The sequence below is a fragment of the Labeo rohita genome, chromosome 13, assembly GCF_022985175.1.
Source record: "Labeo rohita strain BAU-BD-2019 chromosome 13, IGBB_LRoh.1.0, whole genome shotgun sequence".
NCBI lineage: Eukaryota > Metazoa > Chordata > Actinopteri > Cypriniformes > Cyprinidae > Labeo > Labeo rohita.
Genome location: NC_066881.1, coordinates 7,808,893 through 7,829,638, shown reverse-complemented (window position 1 = coordinate 7,829,638; position 20,746 = coordinate 7,808,893). Strand labels below are relative to the sequence as shown.

The window sequence follows — 20,746 nt, the reverse complement described above, 5'->3', positions numbered from 1 at the left end:
GCAGACTTATCTAGTGAAACGATTGGTTTTCTAAAGAAAAAATAAATAAATTAGTCAATATACTATTTAACCACAAATGCTCATCCTGCACTAGCTTGACTACGCATTACATAGTCACATTGGAAAAGTCATGAGACATAGGTGGAAGTACCGACCCAGTGCAAAAAAGGTCAAGCGCCCTTTACAAAAAAAGTTCTTGCAGCCGCAAACAGGTCTCTGTGTGTGCATCATGTAACGGGCTGTGTCTGTAGACTGTTGTCATGCTGTGACTGCTGAAGGCAACATGTATGGCATGTGGGTTAATGTGGATGTCTGTGTGTAACACAGCAGGTGAAGGTTCATGTCTGCCAGGCTGTTGTTGGCATCTCCAGTTTTTTCTGTTTCGTTTAGAGCGTACAGTCTGTACAGCACAAATACTAGTGGCAGGTGATAGTTTACTTACTTATGACATGCCTCACCCTTTCTTTCTACTAAGCAGGTTACATATAACACATCCCCAGGCTCCTGCCTGTTTGTGGCCGTTTATGTAAATGTCATGACCTAAAATTAAAATGATCAAGGATTCAACCTACATCCAGTTATGAATGTGTTAGCAAGCATTCGGCCAGTTACTTAATGGGATATTTCCAAGCCCGTAAGACCTTTGTTTATCTTCAGAACACCCTTCCAGAACAACAATTTACAAATAATTTACTCACCCCCTTGTCATCCGTTCATGTCTTTCTTTTTTCAGTCGTAAAGAAATTGTTTTTTGAGGAAAACATTTCAGCATTTTTCTCTTCCAAAATGCAGTTTAAATGCAGCTTCCAATGATCCCAAATGCGGTTGTAAACAATCCCAGCCAAAAAAGAAGTGTCTTATGTAGTGCAACGATCGGTTATTTTAATAAAAAAATAATACAGTTTATATACTTTTTAATGCCAAATGCTCATCTTGTCTCACTCTGCCTTAACCGTTTTTTTTTTTTTTTTTTCCTGGTTCATGACAGTTAGGGTATGTCGAAAAACTCCTGTCTCATGTTCTCCCAGCCATAATACACAGAGTTCAGGGAGAGAAAGGCAAGATGAGTGTTTGAGATTAAAATGTATTTTTTTTTATGAAAAAAATGCCTTTTGAAAATTTAAAATCAGGGCACCATATCAGTCCATTATATGGAGAAAAATGCAGAAATGTTTTCCTCAAAAAACAATTTCTTTATGACTGAAGAAAGAAAGACACGAACATCTTGGATAACAAGGGGGTGAGTATATTATATGTGAATCTTTGTTTTGGAAGTGGGCTTCTCCTTTAAGATCTTTTGGATAAAATCCCAGAGCTTTCTGACCCTGCATATGTAGTAAGGACATCATTAAAATAGTTCATGTCATATCAGTGGTTTAACCATAATGTTTTGAAGATACGAGAATAATGCTTTTTGTGCATGAAGAATACAAAAATAACAACTTTATGTCCTTACTACCTTTCTAGGCCTTGAATGTGTCATTTGCATTGCTGTCTATGCAGGGTCAGAAAACTCTCGGATTTCATCAAAAATATCTTAATTTGTGTTCTGAAGATGAACGAAGATCTTACAGGTTTGGAATGACATAAGGGTGAGTAATTAATGATTAATAATTAAGTGTCTTTTTTTTGCCCATACAGTGGAAATCAGTGGACATGTTATTTGCTTCCCAAGAAGAAAGAAAGTCATACAGGTTTGGAACAACCTGTGGGTGAAGAAATGGTGACGGGACTTTCATTTTTGGGTGAACTATCCCTTTACTCTTGATGAGGTGATATGGCACAGATGTTTGTACCATGTAATATTAATAATAACCCTTAACTGGCCTTTTGGTGAGACGGTGGGACACCACTTTTTTTTTTTCCATGACTTAATTTGGTCACCATTACATTATGAAACATAAAGTACTTATGAATCTCCATTTGTCAGGATTTATTTTTAGATGTATGCTTTGACATTTTGCGGTCTGGTTGCAACCCAAATTCAGTGCTTGGTTATTAAAATGTCAGTAATGGACAAATGAACTTGGCTCCTTGATTAATCTAATTCTTAGAAAAATATATGTATATTTTTGTATTACATTCTGGTGTTATGTAGATGTCATTACAAAACAGGCATTATGTAGATATCTGTTATATCTTACTTTAGTTGTTGGGCCTATCCCAATATCCACATTTGCAGTCTTGGCTACTTGAGAGCGTGTGCTCACAACAGGAAGTCTGCAATAATATCCCACGACTAAAAAGCGCAGAAGCTAGGTCTCCTTAAAGTGATAGTTCATCCAAAAATGATGATTTGTTGTTTATTTACCCACCCTAGGTCACTTTTTTCTTCAGCAGAACAGTAAAGATGATTTTTAGCTGAAATTGTGGTCCTTGGTCCGTAAAAAGTCAATGACTAACAGCATTTGAGAGTCTTAAAGGGGTCATTGGATGCAAAACTCACTTTTACGTGTTGTTTGAACATAAATGTGTTTTGGCAGTGTGTGTACACAACAACCCTATTATGATAAAAATCCACCCAGTGGTATTTTTGTAATCTTCATATAAGAAATATCCTCTTTTTCAAATCAAGACATTCTCAGCTGATTGTCGATGTGATATCACACCGACAAAAGTTGCTTCCCCCGATAGTTGATTGACATGACTGTCTTACCTTAGACCCGCCCTGATTGAGCTGTGAACAGTCCAACTCCAACCGCCATTGTCTCGACTCTGGTGCAGGGGAAGACAAGAATGTCTCAGATTGAGCGATTGAAGTATTCTGTTGTTGGATGTAATAATGATTGTAGCCCGACATCTGAGCCGCTGAAGACGCAGAGGATTAACATTACATTCAGTTTAGAAGGAAATGTGCCCGGCCATCTACATAAATGCGTCCATGTTCGCGCTAGTCATTCGTGATGCAGCTTCACCTACAGCAGAAGTGGGTATAAGGGTTTTTATGCATCCTTGCAAATCACCTTTCTTAATAATGTGCTAGTTAGCAAGTTTCATGGCTAAAGTAAACAGACCGACTCGTCACCCCACAGTAGAAAGGGGCGAGGTGAGCAGAGCTCATTAGCATTTAAAGCAACATGCAATAGAATGGCTCGCTCTCAACAGGGCTGATTTTGACAAGGTAAAAAGGGTGTTTTTTTACACTACCACTGAGAAGTTTTAAACAAAGTATGCTATAGACTTTTCATTAAGACCCTAAAATGGGCATCCGATGGCCCCTTTAAAACTCATATACAGGCAACTTCTGATGATATATTGAGGTCTTATGAAGCGAAACGATTGGTTTGTGCAAGAAACTGAACTTTTATGTAGAATATCTGAAGTACACAAAATCCACAATCTCTAATAAAGCCTGGAGTATTATTTGAGGCTAAATGTATCCCATCATTCATTATGTTCAGGAATTCACGTGTCCTGAAATGGATTTTAAAGACAACTTTCTAATATTAGTTAAGTTAAATTAACTAGCTGTTTCATATAATTTGGTAGTGAAACACTGGTGGTGTAGAAAAAGGAACTTGACTATTCACAATTACCTTGTTGCAGAAGTACACAATATATCATAGTCAAATGTTGTAGGTGGTTTCTTTCCCAGGAACAGTAGTTGTATATAACTTAATGTTTAATTTGTTATGACATGGGTTTAGTTCACCTCCGCAGAAGTTGTTATTGTACAGATTAACATGCCCCCTTTAGAGTCCATATGACATTCATGGTTTGAGGTCAGCAGATCTCTGTTCTCGAACTGCGGTTAGGTCTGGTAAAGAATGCGAATGTTAACACGAACTCATACCTCCATGCTCGCTTCCATCTGCTGTCAGCAGATCCCAATCACAGCTTTGCAAGTCTAGCTATGGTTTATTTTTTGTTTCTATCTGTTCATCTGTCGAATATCCATGCGTTTATCTACAAACATGATCGCTACATCGTTTTTCTTTTTCTTTTTTCTTGTCCCCCTCTTTTTGATGGATGGATATTCCCTATTTCATGTCTCTGGAGCATCTTTGGGGGGAGTTTCCAGAACTTTGGAGAGGCGTCTTTGATTTAGTGCTTGTAAAGCAGTCGTCTCAATCATCAGGGGGCCGCTTTGAAAATGAAATCACCAAGAACCCGTCCCCCACTCCACTACCAGTCCAAAAGAGTTCAGTGAACGTTCCAGGAATCCATAAAATTATATTTTTGCATAAAATATAGTACCGGTAAAAGTTTGAATGCACTCTAATGAATTTGTGTTATTCATGATCTTAGATCTAAAGGCTGATGTTGAAATGTTTGATATGGGTTTTGTAGACAGCTATAAATGTGTCTATGTATCAATTTTTTTTACAAAACAGAAAGTTTCAGTACATGTACACTAGTGCTCAAAAGTTTGGGGTCAGTAGGATTTTCTTTTTTGGAAAGAAAATAATGCTTTTATTCAGCAAGGACGCATTAAATTGATCAAAGTGACAGTAAAGATATCAACGCTGTTACAAAAAAAAATATCAATTTCAATAAATGCAGTTCTTTTAAACTTTCTGTTTGGTTGAGTGTGCACAGCTACAGTACCTTTTGAAAGTATTCATACCCCCCTTTTTTTCACATTTTGATATGTTGCTGCATTATTTTGGTGTAATGCAACGTGTTTATACGGTTTGGGGTTCAAAAACACAACATACTGTACATTATTGTTTCTCCTCTCTGCCCTGCCTTTCTGAAACGCTTCAATTTTTACAAAGCTCATCGTTCTGAAAAGCAAGGTGTTCTCTGACCGGCCATGCGTTGTGATTGGCCAAATACCTCAAGCATGTGATGGAAATGTTTCGCCCCTTACCATGTTGATGTCGTTTCCCGGTGCGACGAGAAAAATGATAAAACCTATTATAAATGAGGATATTATGCACAAACAGGTTGTAACACTCTGAAGACAGAGGAAGACAAGAAAATGCGTCATATGATCCCCTTTAAATTACTTTTTTCCACATCAATCTACAGTCCATACACCATAATGGAAAAGCAAAAAACAGCATCTTTGCAGATTTATTAAAAATAAAAAACTTAAATGATTGCATTGCATAAGTAATCATACCCTTATCTGGGACACTTCAAATTTAGCTCAGGAGTGGTGGAAAAAAAACAAACAAAAAAAAATAAAGAAGGGGTATGAATACTTTTGCAAGGCACTGTATAATCTCTAAAAGAGAGTTTAATTTCAAAAATACTTCTCACTCTTTCACCAGAACCCCATCAAAATTCATTTCTGCATTCCATGCAGTTACTCTGAGTTGAAGAATTCATAAAGTGGCTGAAATAAAATTGTGAACCTGTTGTCCCTTGTCCTGTGGTTTTCTTGTAGGTGTGGTCGCTCTGCAGTGTACCGCACACGTGAAATGGCAGCGAGAGCCCTGGTTCCTTTTGTTCTGGTGACCCAAATTCCCTCCACTATCCAGGATCTGCTGGAGGAGCTGCCTCAAGAACCTGGACCAGGACTTCAACAAAACCACATCCATGGAACTCTGCTTCAGGTGTGTAAATCCCACCTAGTCACATGGTCTCTACAGCAAGCCATTAAAGGATTAGTTCACTTCCAGAATAAAAATATCCTGATAATTTACTCACCCCCATGTCATCCAAGATGTTCATGTCTGTCTTTCTTCAGTTGATTAGAAATGAAGGTTTTTGAGGAAAACATTCCAGGATTTTTCTCCATATAGTGAACTTCAATGGTGGCCAGTAGGTTGAAGGTCCAAATTGCAGTTTCGGTTCATCTTAAAATGACGATCCCAGCCGAGGAATAAAGGTCTCATCTTTTGAAACTGTCATCACATTGGAAAATGTGTTAGTTCTTCATCTGTGTACTGTGGTTCAACTTCATCTCATTTTCTCCTCCAACTTCAAAATCATCAGTCACTGTTGTTTTACTTGGCGTGTAGCGCCATTTGAAGCTGCAGTGAAACTGCAATTTGAACCTTCAACTCTGATTCCCATTGAAGTTCACTATATGGAGAAAAATTCTGGAATGTTTTCCTCAAAGAAACCAAAGAAAAAAGGACATGAACTTTTTTTGGATGACATGGGGCTGAGTAAATTATAAGGAACATCCAAAATGATGGAGACAAGCAGATGGAACTGCATTAAGGAATGTGACACACATTATTAAACCTCAAAGGGAAAATCAAGTGCTTAGTAAGCATCAATATAAAACCTAAAAGCTTAGGTTAGTGTAGACCGAGGCAGTGAGATGTTGTAATTTTGATGCTGAAGCAGGTTTCTGGACATGAAACTTAAAAAGTTTCCTAGCATACGTGTGTGAGACGGACATAACTGTAGAGCGCTGGGAAGAAGATGTGCTCGGGTAAGGAAAGAGCTGGATTTGGTGTTCTTTCCTGTCATGGCAGTCATATATCTGCTCAAAGCTCCTGCAGATGTGTAGGGAATCCGACTGCGGTGAGGAATGGCTGAGGTCCATGTGAGGGATGTTGTGTGGGTGGTGCTGTGATGACAGGTGGTGGCAGATAACTGTCTTATGCAGCATTTTATTCAGAAATAGGAGAAATTCTCTGAAAGTCTTTATGTGAAATGCCTGCCATCTGATGCTTCAGTTTGTTCTTGTGTATATATATTAGTGCTGTCTATAATTAACTAATTAATCACACATTTTTTCCTAAATTAAGATGAATCCCACGGAACATTAAAATTTTTAAATATACTTTTATATTGCAATTTCACATTCAGTCTTCAAATTAATGTAGAAACAACATAAAGAGTCTATTTTTAATATTTGTTAAATATTCTTATGACTGAAGGTATCACTGATACCAATGTTTTTTTGTTTTTTGTTTTTTATAATTATTTTCCCTAATATTTAATCATATAGCATTTAACATTACAGTATAACAGAGCTGTCAATTTTAACATTTATTAGACTGTAAAAAATAACTTCTAATTTAAGTCAAATTAAACCAACTAATGAATCTAATCGCATTATTTTTTCATAACTAATGAATTAACGCGTTAAACTAACAGCCCTTATATATGCTATTGTATCAGGCCTGATACAACAACATATATGCGTGCAATTGAAGTGTGCGTGCTACAAGCACGGTATAACGGCTGACAGGACAGGTAAATTAGTTTTTGCTGACATATGGCCTGACAACATCTCATCTGACCCGCAGTTCATTGTTGTTCTAATGAAGCTCCCTTGTCACCTGTTCCTTTTCCGCATTCGTTTGACTACGCCTGCAGCTGAAGTGAAGTTGGAGTGCACGTATCAAAAGCCTCCAGTCTGATGTGGTCGTAAAGACGCATTTCTTGTCAAGAAAAAAAGAGACAGAAGCAGCAATTGTGAGTAAGGTGACCAACCCCAGCTCAGCCCCTGTGTTAACTAGGGTTGGGTATCGAAAATCGATTCTGATTCTAGAATCGGATACTTAAGGTCAGGATTCGAATACTTCTTGTGAAATTAAATTTCGATTCCGCCTATCGATTCCTATTTGCAGTTCTTTTTTTTTTTTTTCTTCTTCTTCTTTTTTTCCATCTGTGAGGACCCGACCTAGCGATCTGCCAGGACCTTGCTCGCTAATCTAAGCGCATAGCTCTCTACACAATACTAGTGTGATTTGAACATTCAAATCTGCGTTCGTGCTGCCGCTGACCTAAAGAGAGCCACTGTCATGTATATGAATGAAACAGTTTCACAGTAAATTGTCCTTTTGAAAGTTAATTTGACATTCCAAATAATGTTAAAGGTTTATCGATTACGTTGTTATGCCACACAAAAGGTGGCTGTTAATAATGTATTTGTCTTTGATCATTCATTCAAAAACACTGATTCATCTGGTAATGAACCAAGTAAATCTAGGGTGAATCACTGAATCATTTACTTGTTAATTAGGCCTACATGTGATTTTGTTTAGTTATCCAGAATCACGCAGCTCTATTTTGCAAACGGCTCTTAAGTGAATCATGTTTTTATGTAGCCTGTTGATTTTTGTTCATGGTGTTCAGCTGCAACTAAATGTTTAGCAAAAAAAGAAACAGAATAAATATGCTTGATATCGTCTTTTGTTCACATTGGAATCGAAACTGGAAATCGAAAAGAATCGGAATCAATAAGCAGAATCGGAATCGGAATTAATAATATTCTAATGATACCCAACCCTAGTATTAACTGCGTTAAAGAGGGTCATATGGGTTTTTGAAAAATATCTTTTTTTGTAGTTTGCAACGTAGCTGTCCTACAGTGTAAAAACAGTCTGCAAAGTTATCAAAAAAGTGCATTATACATGAAGATATTGTCTCTCAAAATATAGAGTCAGCTCAGAATCACCTTAACGAGTCGTCATATTTTCGAATCTTCTGCCTGTTACTGATCTACGTCACTGGGTAACACATTAGCATAATCCCCGCCTGCCTGCAAAATACAAATAGTTAGTGCGTTTACATCATGTCATGAAGACGCTGTGTTCTGCGCTGTCAAAGCGAGTTTTTGTTTTCATTGCCGAAAGATGATGATGTGAAGAATCAGTAGTTAAACTTCATTTTTTTTCGATGCCACAGCATAACAATTTGAACCTTTTGTTGTGTGCTCGTCATTTTACAGAGGACGGCTTCTCTGATCTTGGCTTTATCTTCTTTTGCTTCTAATCTTATTTATTTGGCATCTCCAAACCACAACCTGTAAGTACGATTGATACGTTATGTGTACATTCTCAATTGACTGCTCAAAATATCTTTTTTGTGCTAATATGTGATATATACCTGGTGCTGCTTTAGGCTTCCAGGTAAACCACGAAATTACTGTCTCACTGAAACACTTTTGATAATTTGCCATGAACCCACTATTTTCTAAGAATGTATTGACTAATGTAGACTGTCGTTGTTCTAATTACTTTAATAATAAATAATGCAACTTTGACATATTTCGGTTTACAAACCGTGTTGTTTCATCAGTTAGTCACGTTAGCACTCGGCTAACGTATCCACCGTTATTGTTATGTCTTTACAGTTTAGCAGCTAAACTTTAGCTGTGGGCACGATTCGCTTGCATAAGTGCTAAACAAAATGTTTTTGTCATTTTTTAAAAAAAAACGGATTGGAGAACTGTATTATTGTTTTATGTAAATGTGCATCAGAGTTGCCAGGTATTTGCAACAAACCCGCCCGTGTTTTTGCAACGTTGAGTAATGTTGTCTTAGATGAATCCTTTCATAAAGTGTAGAGAGAGTGTAAATAAGAGATTATAATGTAAATATTGATTATAATGGAACTTTGTGAGATCGCAATGAACTAAAATGAGTGACAGCTTTTAATGATTTTTAAGGGAGTTTGTAAATGAGAGATTGATTTAATACAACAGTTAAATAAGCAAGAAGTTAATATTAAGTGACTTACATTGTCTCACTATAACACTATTGCCTGATTTTGCTGTATTTCATTGTCAAAAATAGTCTGAAGCAAGTCACAACTGAGCCACTGAGCATCTCCATTCAAACACAGCAGTGTTTAGTTTATGAATGAACGTGTGTTTTTAAACGAATCTAGTGAGTCAGTGATTCAATTTCCCATTCATAAAAACAGTCACTTGCTTTATTCCTAAATGAATCAGCCGTTCGAACGAATCAAATGAATGAATGATTCAGTAAATAAATCAGTGACTTGACGCCACCTACTGGCAGTTTTACTTTCATTTTTAAATTATCTTTTCAGTTATTTAAATCATTTAATATTTCTGTATTCAAACTTTTATATTTAAAACATTAATCTCAGCATGAATTCTCTGAGTCTCATTAAACGTATGAATATACACCTACAAGCCACTTTTGTGTTCTTCTGTGCCACCTTCATTTGATTGGTAACTTATTCTTATTCTACTTGTTCTTATTCTGTTGTTGTAATTAGAAATTTTAAAAAGGTTAAATGTATATATTTTCTAAAACTGACATAAAAGATGACATACTTTTAATAAAGTTAGAAAAATGCCATAACAAAGGTAAACACAAAATTCCCCTGTAAATCACTTTAAGTCAAACATCTCCTAATGGGTAGGCAAATTTTTGCTCCTTCTCTTTTGTTTTGTTTTTACAAATGCACGGTTAAATTGTTGACCCAAGCAGGTCAGAATGTAAGCCAAGACGCGTATATCAAAAATCAGTGAATAAATAAATAAAGAATTACATGAGACAACAACAGAAAGGGAAATTGAGAATGAAAGGGCTCTTTACCTTCCTGTGTTTAACTGTGTTGTTTTTTGATTTGCTATGTCACGTGGCTCTCTGGACTCTTTGAATATGGAAATTATGGATGTTTGTGTGTACAACCAGATTAGGAAAAGATAACAGACTCATGATACATAATCGTGTGTGTGTGCGTGTGTGTGTGGGGAGCTGATGGTGTGAAGGATGTTCAGATCAGCTGGAGATAACGTCGTGATGCTTTCATTGGAGAAATGCTATCTGATGTGAATACCTGCGTTGCATGCAGGAGTGGTGTACGTGTAGATCGCAGCATCAGCTAAGAGTTAGATAAAGATGCTACTGCCTATGCATGGCTTAGTTTGTACATCTGTGTTCTAAAGTTCTTAAAGGGACAGTGCGACCAAAAAGGAAAATTCTATCATCATTTACTAAGCCATAAGAATTAACATTCATCTTCGAAAGGCAAATAAAGGTCTTTTTATTGAAGCCTGAGATGTGTTCGCCATCTTTGTAGTACAAACAATCATCTCTGCAGTGCAAAATTCATTACACTTACATTCCTTTGGACATTACTGACCACAAGCAAATGATACAGTGTGTTTTTGTTTAAGGCAGGAGAAAGTGAAATAGGAAAAACAGAAAGAGCGGGGGTGGGAGGAAAACAGGTTGCAGATGTTGCTGTATCAGGCCTGAATTAAAGGCTTTTTGTTCTTTGTTTGAATCGGATACCTGCGAGCCTATATAAAAATAGCTTTGCTGTATGTACATCTTCCTGAGCATGACGCCCACAACCCTCGATTTGCATTATAGATTTCTGATACCAGGACGAAATGAAGAAGTGTGTCAGCACAGCGTTTCAAAGTGGCATTTTGATTACAAAACCAGCTTTGCTGAGTAAAACGCTTGAACCCTGCCGAGTTCACCTAAAAATCCCTGTTGACACAACTCACTGGTTCTCTTTGGAAGCCGGCTAACGAGGGAAACAGATTGAGCAGCACTAACCTAACCTGACGACTCGGCCCCTGCTCCGTGCGCTCTCCACCACTGCCGCTTACCCAAAATGCAGAAGCTTCTTTTTAAAAGTCCTGGGTAACATCCAGGTCCCACAGGGAAATTAATCCACTGTATGTTTTGAAAACAGTAAATCAGATCAGCAGACATACTGTGCTCAGTGGGGGTCTTGCACGCGCACTCGTACACACACACACACACACATTTTCGAGGTAGTGTGTACTGCTTTAACTTATGACTATGTGCATGCATTTCTTTGCTTTCTTTTTTTTGTGAGAGCAGCTCTCTCTCTCTCTCTATCTATCTATCTATCTATCTATATATATATATATATATATATATATATATATATATATATGTGTGTGTGTGTGTGTATGTATGTATGTATGTATGTATGTATGTATATGTGTGTATATATGTATGTATGTGTGTATATATGTGTATATGTGTGTGTGTGTATATATATATATATATATATATATATATATAGATATAGATATATATATAGATATAGATATAGATATATAGATAGATATATAGATGTAGATAGATATGTATGTGTATGTATATATATATATGTGTATATATGTGTGTGTGTGTGTGTGTGTGTGTATATATATATATATATTTGTTTTGTAAATAGACAGATTTTTTTTTTTGTTTTGTTTTTCTGTGTTTGTTGCAAATGGAGTTTTTTTTTTTTTCCTTCTTTGTTTTGGTTTGTAAATAGAGATTTTTTTTTTTTTTACATTTTGTTTTGTTTCTGAGTGTATTTGTTTTTATTTTGTTTTTCTGTGTATTTGATTTGTTTTGTTTGTTTTGTTTTGTAAATGGAGCAGACAGATTTTCATTTTATTTTATTTTATTTTATTTTTTTTTCCCTTTAAAAACAGTCCTTTTTGTCCATGTCCAGGTCACATTTTATACCTAAACAGAAAGAAAAATAAAAGGGTATTACATTTTGCATGAAATAAATAAAATAAAGTCTTTAGGAAAAGACCAAAATTGTTTTGTTTTTTTTTTTTTGTTTTTTTTTTTTTTTTTGTTTTGTTTTGTTTTGTTTTGTTTTGTTTTGTTTTGTTTTTGTTTTTGTTTTTGTTTTTTTTTTTTGTTTTGTTTTGTTTTTTATTTTATTTTTGTTATTATTTTTATTTTATTTTATTTTATTTTCCTTTATTTTCCTTCTAAAACAATCCTTTTCATGTCAAAGGGTATTAAATTTTACATTAAGTAAATAAAATAAAGTCTTTAGGATAAGACCAAGATTATTTTATTTTATTTTATTTTTCTGTTTATTAGTGTTTTGTTTGGGTTAGAACTGTTTGAGAACCTTTTTTTTCCTCACCGTTTGCATATAAAAAATAAATGTAGACACAATATTTGAGTATTTTTTTTTTGTTTTTCTCCTTTGTGTATCAAAGAAAAATACATTTCTGAAACTGTGAAGGTATCCACAAATTAATATATTAATTTTCCTCAGGTTTTGTGCGTGTGCGTGTGCGTGTGCGTGTGCGTGTGCGTGTGCGTGTGCGTGTGCGTGTGCGCGCTGAGGTCAGTCCACAGTGAAATCTCATTGGTCTAAAATCCTATTCCACATAACTGTGTATTAAACATTTTTAATATGTACTAATTTGTATTACATCTTGCATGATTTTTTTTTTTTTCACTATTAAGCAGATTATTTGTGAGAGGAAACATATCTCATCATGCCTGGTTAGGACACGTATCAATGTTCTTATGGATTTCCTTTTTGTTGTGCATTGCTGCCAAAGGTCTGGATTCAGTGACCGCTTCAATCGCCTTGAAACACCCACTCATACAAGCTTTGTTTCTGCTGTAAGAAAAAGCCTGTAAAAATGTCAAACTGATGAGACAAATGAACTTAATCAGATTCAGATTGTGTCCAGACTTTCCAGATCTACTCATAAAAGCATCCACCTACAGGTTGGCTTTTAAAACATATCCTCGCACTCTGATTTAACGGCGACCCAAAGGTCCTAGTGTGTCAAAGGTCAGCGTCTAGCACTGTATTCAGGCCATGTGCTGGTGTTTGTTTGTGCATGTTTCTTTTCTAAAAGTGTGCACAGCTCTCTGTACGCTGCTGAATTATGGACCTCTACGGGGTGTTTATTTTTGCCTTTAGCCGCTGCCATCGGTTTGTGGTTGGTCACAAGTTGTGTAGTTCGTCACTATAAATACACGCACTTTTCTCCGAGGGCGCAGAAGAGGCCGACCGTCGTGGGCCTTCCCACCCGACGGCGCGAGCAGGCCTGGGCTAGATGTGTGGGATACAGGGTGTGGGCCGCTAGTGTCGGGGGGTGTCCGCAGCTGGAAGACCAGGCCTAGTATTTCATGGTCAAACTTGTTTTGCCCTGTGCCTCTCCTGCCTAGGGCATAATGAGTGGCTTCCACATTGCGGCTGTAACCCAGCAAAGAGACTATTTCAGCCTGCTGTACACTCTTTAACCTTGTATAGATGGAGTTGTCTACTATCCATTCACTTCATTTCTCTTTATAGACAGTTATATAATGATATGTCAAAAAAGAAACACGTTTCTCTGTCTGATCTCTGTTTGCTCTGTCTTTCTGTTTAAGAAAGATGAGCTAACACACAATCTGATACGTCTTTCTAATTTCTCTGGTGTCTTTCCAACTTCAATTGTCTGTCAGATCTCTCTCTGATTTCTCTATCCTGATCCCTCTAATTTATCTGTCTGATTCCTGAATTATGTAACATCTCTCTCTGATTTCTCTATCTGATCCCTGTGTGATTTACAGTTGTGCTCATAAATTTACGTACCCCTTGCAGAATATGCTAAATGCTATTAATCTTAACAAAATTAGAGGGATCATGAAAACTGTTATTTTCTATGTAATACTGTTCTGAATAAACCATTTAACATAGCAGATGTTTATATATACCCCACAAGCCAAATTAATAACTGAATTTATATAAATGACCCAGTTCAAAAGTTTACATACTCTTGAATCTTAATACTGTGTGTCATTTACTGGATGATCCACAACTGTTTTTATGTTTTGTTTAGAGGTCGACCGATATTGGATTTTACCGATACCGATAACTAGGTTGGACCACACTGGCCGATACCGATTAATTGACCAATTGTTTTTAAAATGGATACTGAATGTAAAATAAAGAGTGCTCTACTATTAAAAAAAAAAAATAAAGTAGCCTACTGAACCATACTTTGTAAATGAATAAAAATATTAATATTAATTATATATCGATCATTACAGTTAGTTCATTGTTCATTAATGTTAGCAAAAGCAACTAAAAAATTTAAAACATATAAGTAAATGCTGTAATTAACACACTCTAACAAGGAACCATACTTCTATTCTACAGTTTTTATCAATCTTAATGTTACAAATGGACTCATATTGTAAAGTGCTACCATTACACCAACAATCAAGCTAAAGATGGCCGTCTTTAAATATCTACACAAAGGTCACAGTATTGAAACTGCATACATATGGATATTGTGTACTTTCACAATTTAACTGCTTCTATTCTAGAACATTTGTAGTTATCTAATCAAAATATAAAAATATGTTTGTCACACAATGGGCAAAAGTGCAGCGCCAAGAACTTGCAGCTATCCGGTATCACACACACTGGACGCGTCGCGTTCAATTAATTTGATCACCAAATGGGCAAAAGCATACTGCTGTCCTTTCTCCACTAATGCAGCATCTAGTCAACAAATTCATCGCTTAATGACATGAAAACATGCACTACAGTATATTGTACACAGTTTCGTTGTCAATGTTTTAAATCCGCCTTTGAAGTGTCCCGCTCTGTGTAGCGCGCAGGGTCACGTGTCTAAACAAACGGCACGTGCTATCAGTGATTTCCACCAGTAGAGGCTGTTCTCGTGCTGTATAACACTAACAAGACTATAGGGACTTTGCTGTGTAATGACAACCTTCTCAGCCGCTCCAGCAATGGACCCAACCTGGAAAAAAACTATCGGCATGGATTTTTGCCGATAACCGATAGTTCCGCCATCAACTATCGGTACCGATTAATCGGCAAAACAGATACGTCGGTCAGCCTCTAGTGTTGTTGTTGTTGTTCATGAGTCCTTTGTCCTGAGAAGTTCACCTACCTGCTGTTCTCCAGCTTCTGCACATAAGTTTGTTTTCCAGCATCTTCTGCATATTTAAACACTTTCCAACAATGACTGTATGATTTTGAGATCCATCTTTTCACATTGAGGACAATTGGGGTACTCATATATACCTATTACAAAGATAAAAAACAAAACAAAAAAAAAAACACTGATGGTCAAGAAAGCAACACAATGCATTAAGAGCCGGGGGAGATGTAAGTATTTATGTAGCTTCTGAAGTGCAATACTAAATTTAAAAAACAAATCTGTAAACAAACTAAGAAAAAATTACACATCATCATCATCCTGTTCAAAAGTTTACACCCTCTTAATGCATTGTGTTGCCTTCTTAAGCATCATTACATGTTTTCTTCTTTTGTAGTAGTTATGTTTGAGTTCCTCAAATGTTGTCTGTGTGAAAAGATGGATCTCAAAATCATACAGTTACTTTTGGAAAGTGTTCAAAACTAAATAATGTGCAGGAGCTGGAGGATTTTTCTGAAGAACAGCAGGCAGATGAACTGCTCAGGACAAACAAAGGACTCATAAAGAACTATCACAAAAGATAAAAACAGTCGTGGATCATCCACGAAACAACGCCGTATTAAGATTCAAGGGTATGTAAACTTTTGTATGGGGTCGTTTATATAAATTCAGTTATTATTTTGGCTTGTGGAGTATATATAAACATCTGTTATGTTAAATAGTTTATTCAGGACAGTACTAAATAAAAAATAACATGCAGTTTTCATGACCTCTCTTATCTGTCATATCTCTCTCTGATTTCTCTATCTCATCCCTGTGATTTATCTGTCTGATTTCTTTGATTTATGTCTGATTTCTAAATGATCTGTCAGATCTCTCTCTGTTTTCACTATCTGATCCCTGTGATTTATGTCCGATCTCTATCTGAACCCTATATGATTTATCTTTCTGATTTCTTTGATTTATATGTCTGGTTAATGAATTATGTTATGTCTTTCTGATTTCTCTATCTGATCCCTATGTGGTTCATCTGTCTGATTTCTTTGATTTATGTCTGATTTCTGAATTGTCAGATATCTCTGATTTCACTATCTGATCTCTATCTGATTTATCTGTCTGATTTCTTTGTGATTTATATGCCTGATTAATGAATTATCTGTCATGTCTCCCTCTGATTTCTCTATCTGATTCCTTTGATTTATCTGTCTGATCCCTATGTGATTTATCTGTGATTTATGTCTGATTTCTTTGTGATTTTTATGTCTAATGAATGAATTATCTGTAATGTCTCTCTCTGATTTCTCTGTCTGATCCCTGTGATTTATGTCCGATCTCTATCTGATCCCTATGTAATTTAAGTTTGAACTTTGGTCCGAGCGGATAAACGATCCATGTGGCATGATTCAAATGAGTCATGCTGTTTCGTTCCTCTTTTGGCACATAAAAATGATAACTCTTTATATCATTTTATCAAGGAAAATTTTATTGCAATAATTATTGTCATCGAATTATCACCCATCCCTAATCTGATCTGATCTCTGTTATTTATCTGTCTGATTTCTCTCTTTAACGTCCAAGTCTGATCACACTCTTGTTTGTTTTCTCCGATATCTCTGATTTACGTCTGGTCACTCCATTTCTGATCTCTGATCACAATTAAAGAAAAAAAATTATAGAATAATAGAAAAATTATAATGATTACACAGACTTTCTGGTTTCTAATTGTCTCTCTCTCAAACCTTTCTGTCTAATCTTGATTATTTTAGTATTAGTAGTGTGATTGCACTTATCCCCCTGTATATTTTTTTTCCTTTATGATCTCTTTATTTATTTCTCTCCAACTTATTCACATAGTAAAGGTGTGTCATCATGTTCACAGGTGCTGTCGCTGTTGCGTTCCTACCTGGCAGACTCACACAGACCCCAGACAGGAAATGAGCAGGACTGTGACCTCTCCAGTTCCCTTTTTCCACGGCTGTGGCTTGCCACAAGGTGGGTACTGTCAGTCTGATACGCTAACCACTACTGTCATTATTTGCATATATATTAGCAAATAGTGTGCATGCAAGCATCATAACATTATTTTACAAAATAAGGTGACTGCTCTGTTCACACTTCAGCTTACTGGTGTGTAAAGTGAGCACTCTGTGTCCTGAGCTCCTGTTTCAAAGGCTGCTCTCTGCTCACTGACCCAGCACACGGACACAGAGCTGCAGGGAGAGTGACACGGCTCCGTGCCCTTTGACCGCTCTCACTCATCCATACTGAGGCAATAACAAACGCCCTAATGAGGGAGAGAGTAGTATCCCAATCATTTATAATTTATTTTAAATCCAGTTTTGTGTAAAATGACTGACCTTTTAACAGTCCAATCAAATTATGAGTCAAAAAGGAAAGGAGTGATGTAGTTTCTGAATCATTCCTATTACTGGAAAGGTAATCGAGTGCTTTGCGTTTTGGGATACTGAGATGCATTGTGCTCTTTTTGTATATTGCACAATTTAATCACAAGTAATCCAAGCATTCCATGCACTGAGAAAACGTTCGCACTGTGCATAGTGTACATACTGCATTTCTAATAAGACTAGTGTGGTAGTGTGTCATTCCAAACAAAGGCACTGAAGTGATTTATGGGACATTTAGAAAGATGGAAGAATTGCAGAGGAAAGGAAGAGATTCTGAAGATGGAGGGATAAAGAGTTCCCAAACATCTGACCAAGTTTCCCCATAATCCTTAGCTTTGTAATTTGTTGAATTCTGACTAATACTATGTGTTTAAAGATCAACAGAGTGACACAAAAAGATGAAGCCAGACATTCAAAGAGAGAGAGAGTTTGTGTTATTAATATCTCAGTGATGAAATACTGACGTCAGCCCTGAACACTGGCCCTCTTGTTCTCGCCCATGTCCATGAGCGTTTGCTGCGCTGTGGTCACACACACACACACACACACACATAACCGATTTACTCTTCCACATACTCACCCCTGTGTCTATCCACACACATCCACCCGCTCCCACAAATGTTACCCCTGCAGTTGGTCTGAGATGCAGGGCCCAAAATTCCCTTGTGCCCATGGGCAGCACATGTGATGCTTTATCCTCAGCATCCACAATCTCTGTGGACTGTGTTTTACTGCTCTCAGTTGCAGGATACATAATCAGTTACTCTGACTACAATACAGTGACCCAAAAAATGTTTTGACACACGCATATATATAAACAGTTATATATAAACAGTATAAATAAAAGTAAATACATTAGAGTCAAGTATAGTTAATTGTTACAATTAATTTTGTTTTTACTGTACACAATTAAGTTTTTTTGATGCAGTTTTAGGGATGTGCCAAAACCAGATTTCTCTACCAATACTGGTACTGCGGTTATTTAGAAGGACATCTGCAAATGCCAATGTGAGAGTAGTTCACTTCCAGAACAAAATTTTACAGATAATGTACTCACCCCCTTGTTATCCAAGATGTTCATGTCTTTCTTCAGTCGATAAGAAATTGTTTTTCGAGGAAAACATTTCAGGATTTTTCTCCATGTGGTGGACTGATATGGTGCCTGTGAGTTTGAAGCTCCAAAATGTAGTTTAAATGCAGCCGAGGAAGAGGGGTGTTATCTAGCAAAACGATCGGTTATTTTCTAAACAAATTGACAATTTAGATACTTTTTAACCTCAAACGCTTGTCTTGTCTTGCTCTGCGTGAACTCCCATCTCATTTTCTCCTCCAACTTCAAAATTGTCTTACATCACTGCAGAAGTACCGACCCAGTGCAAAGAAGATCAAACGCCCTTTACAATAAAAGGTAAAACAGTGATGTGGGATGATTTTGAAGTTGGAGAAGAAAATGAGATGGGAGTTTTTAGACCTAGCCTATCTGCCTTGAATCGGAATACACAGAGTTCACTCAGAGCTAGACAAGATGAGAATTTGAGGTTAAAAAGTATATAAATTGTAATTTAAAAAATAAATAAATAAAAAATTACAGATCGTTTCGGTTTCTGCATTTTGGAACTTCAAACTCGTCGGCACCATAGCAGTCCAGTATATGGACAGAAATCCTGAAATGTTTTCCTCAAAAAACATAATTTCCTTACAGCTGAAGAAAGAAAGACATGAATATCTTGGATGACAAGGGGGTGAGTACATTATCTGTAAATTTTTGTTCTGGAAGTCAACTACTCCTTTAATGTGTTGCAATGTATAATGTATGGAAGGCCGTTTCCACCACTAAATAAAGCATAAAAAAAAGGTAATTGTGCCTTTATCTCACAATTCTGACTTCTTATCTCGCAATTCTGCGACATAATGTCAGAATGCAAGTTTATATCTTGCAATTGTGACTTTTTTCTCAGAATTGCTAGTTTATATCTCACAATTCTGTCAGAATTGAGTTAATATCATGCAATTCTGACTTTATAACTCACAAATACAAGTTTGTATTACACAATTCTGAGAAAAAGTCAGAAATGCGAGTTTATTACGCAAATCTGACTTATAACTCGCAAATGCGAGTTTATATCAAAAAATCAGAATTGTGAGTTTATATCTCACAACTCTAAAAAGTCAGAATTGTGAGAAAAAATATTTTATATCACGTATCTGCCTTTATAACTCACAAATGCAAGTTCATATCGCTCAATTCTGAGAAAAAAGTCAAAATAGTTTATATCACGCAATTCTGAGAAAAATATATGAATTGCAAGTTTATATCATGCAGTTCTGACTTTAAGACTCGCAAATAAGAGTTGATGTCATGCAATTCTGACTTTACAGTATAACTTGCAATTGCGAGTTCATATCTCAGAATTGCACATTTTTCTCCGAATTGTGAGTTTATATCATGCAATTCTGACTTTATAACTCACAAATATACAGGGGTTGGACAATGAAACTGAAACACTGGCCAATATAGTGTTGGAGGTTTCATGGCTATATTTATGCAGCCTGGTGGCCAGTCTTTACTGATCGCACATTCCACCAATAAGAGCAGAGTGTGAAGGTTGACTTTGTGCACCCAATAGCTCAAACATTGTACCCTGAAGGTGGTGCCGTGTATTAGGATGATAATGCACCAATACACACAGCAAGACTGGTGACAAGAGTGATTTGATGAACATGAAAGTAAAGTTAAACATCTCCCATGGCCTGCACAGTCACCAGATCTGAATATTAGTTGAGCCACTTTGGGGTGTTTTGGAGGAGCGAGTCAGGAAATGTTTTCATACACCAACATCACATAGTGACCTGGCCACTGTTCTGCGAAAGGAATGGCTCAAAATCCTTCTGGCTACTGTGCAGGACTTGTATTTGTCATTCCCAAGATGAAATAATGCTGTATTGGCTGCAAAAGGAGGCCAAACGGCATACTAATTGTGGTCTAAACCCAGGTGTTTCAGTTTCACTGTCCAACCCCTGTAGGTTTATATCA

General features: G+C 36.5%; 1 protein-coding gene across 1 annotated transcript in view; it reads left to right on the top strand.

Moving 5' to 3' along the window:
• thada (THADA armadillo repeat containing) overlaps positions 1-20,746 on the top strand; it is a 140,054-nt gene that overhangs the window by 81,050 nt on the left and 38,258 nt on the right. The window contains 2 exon segments of the mRNA XM_051126745.1: positions 5,336-5,504; positions 17,187-17,299. Of these exon segments, the coding sequence (XP_050982702.1) occupies positions 5,336-5,504; positions 17,187-17,299 (282 nt within the window).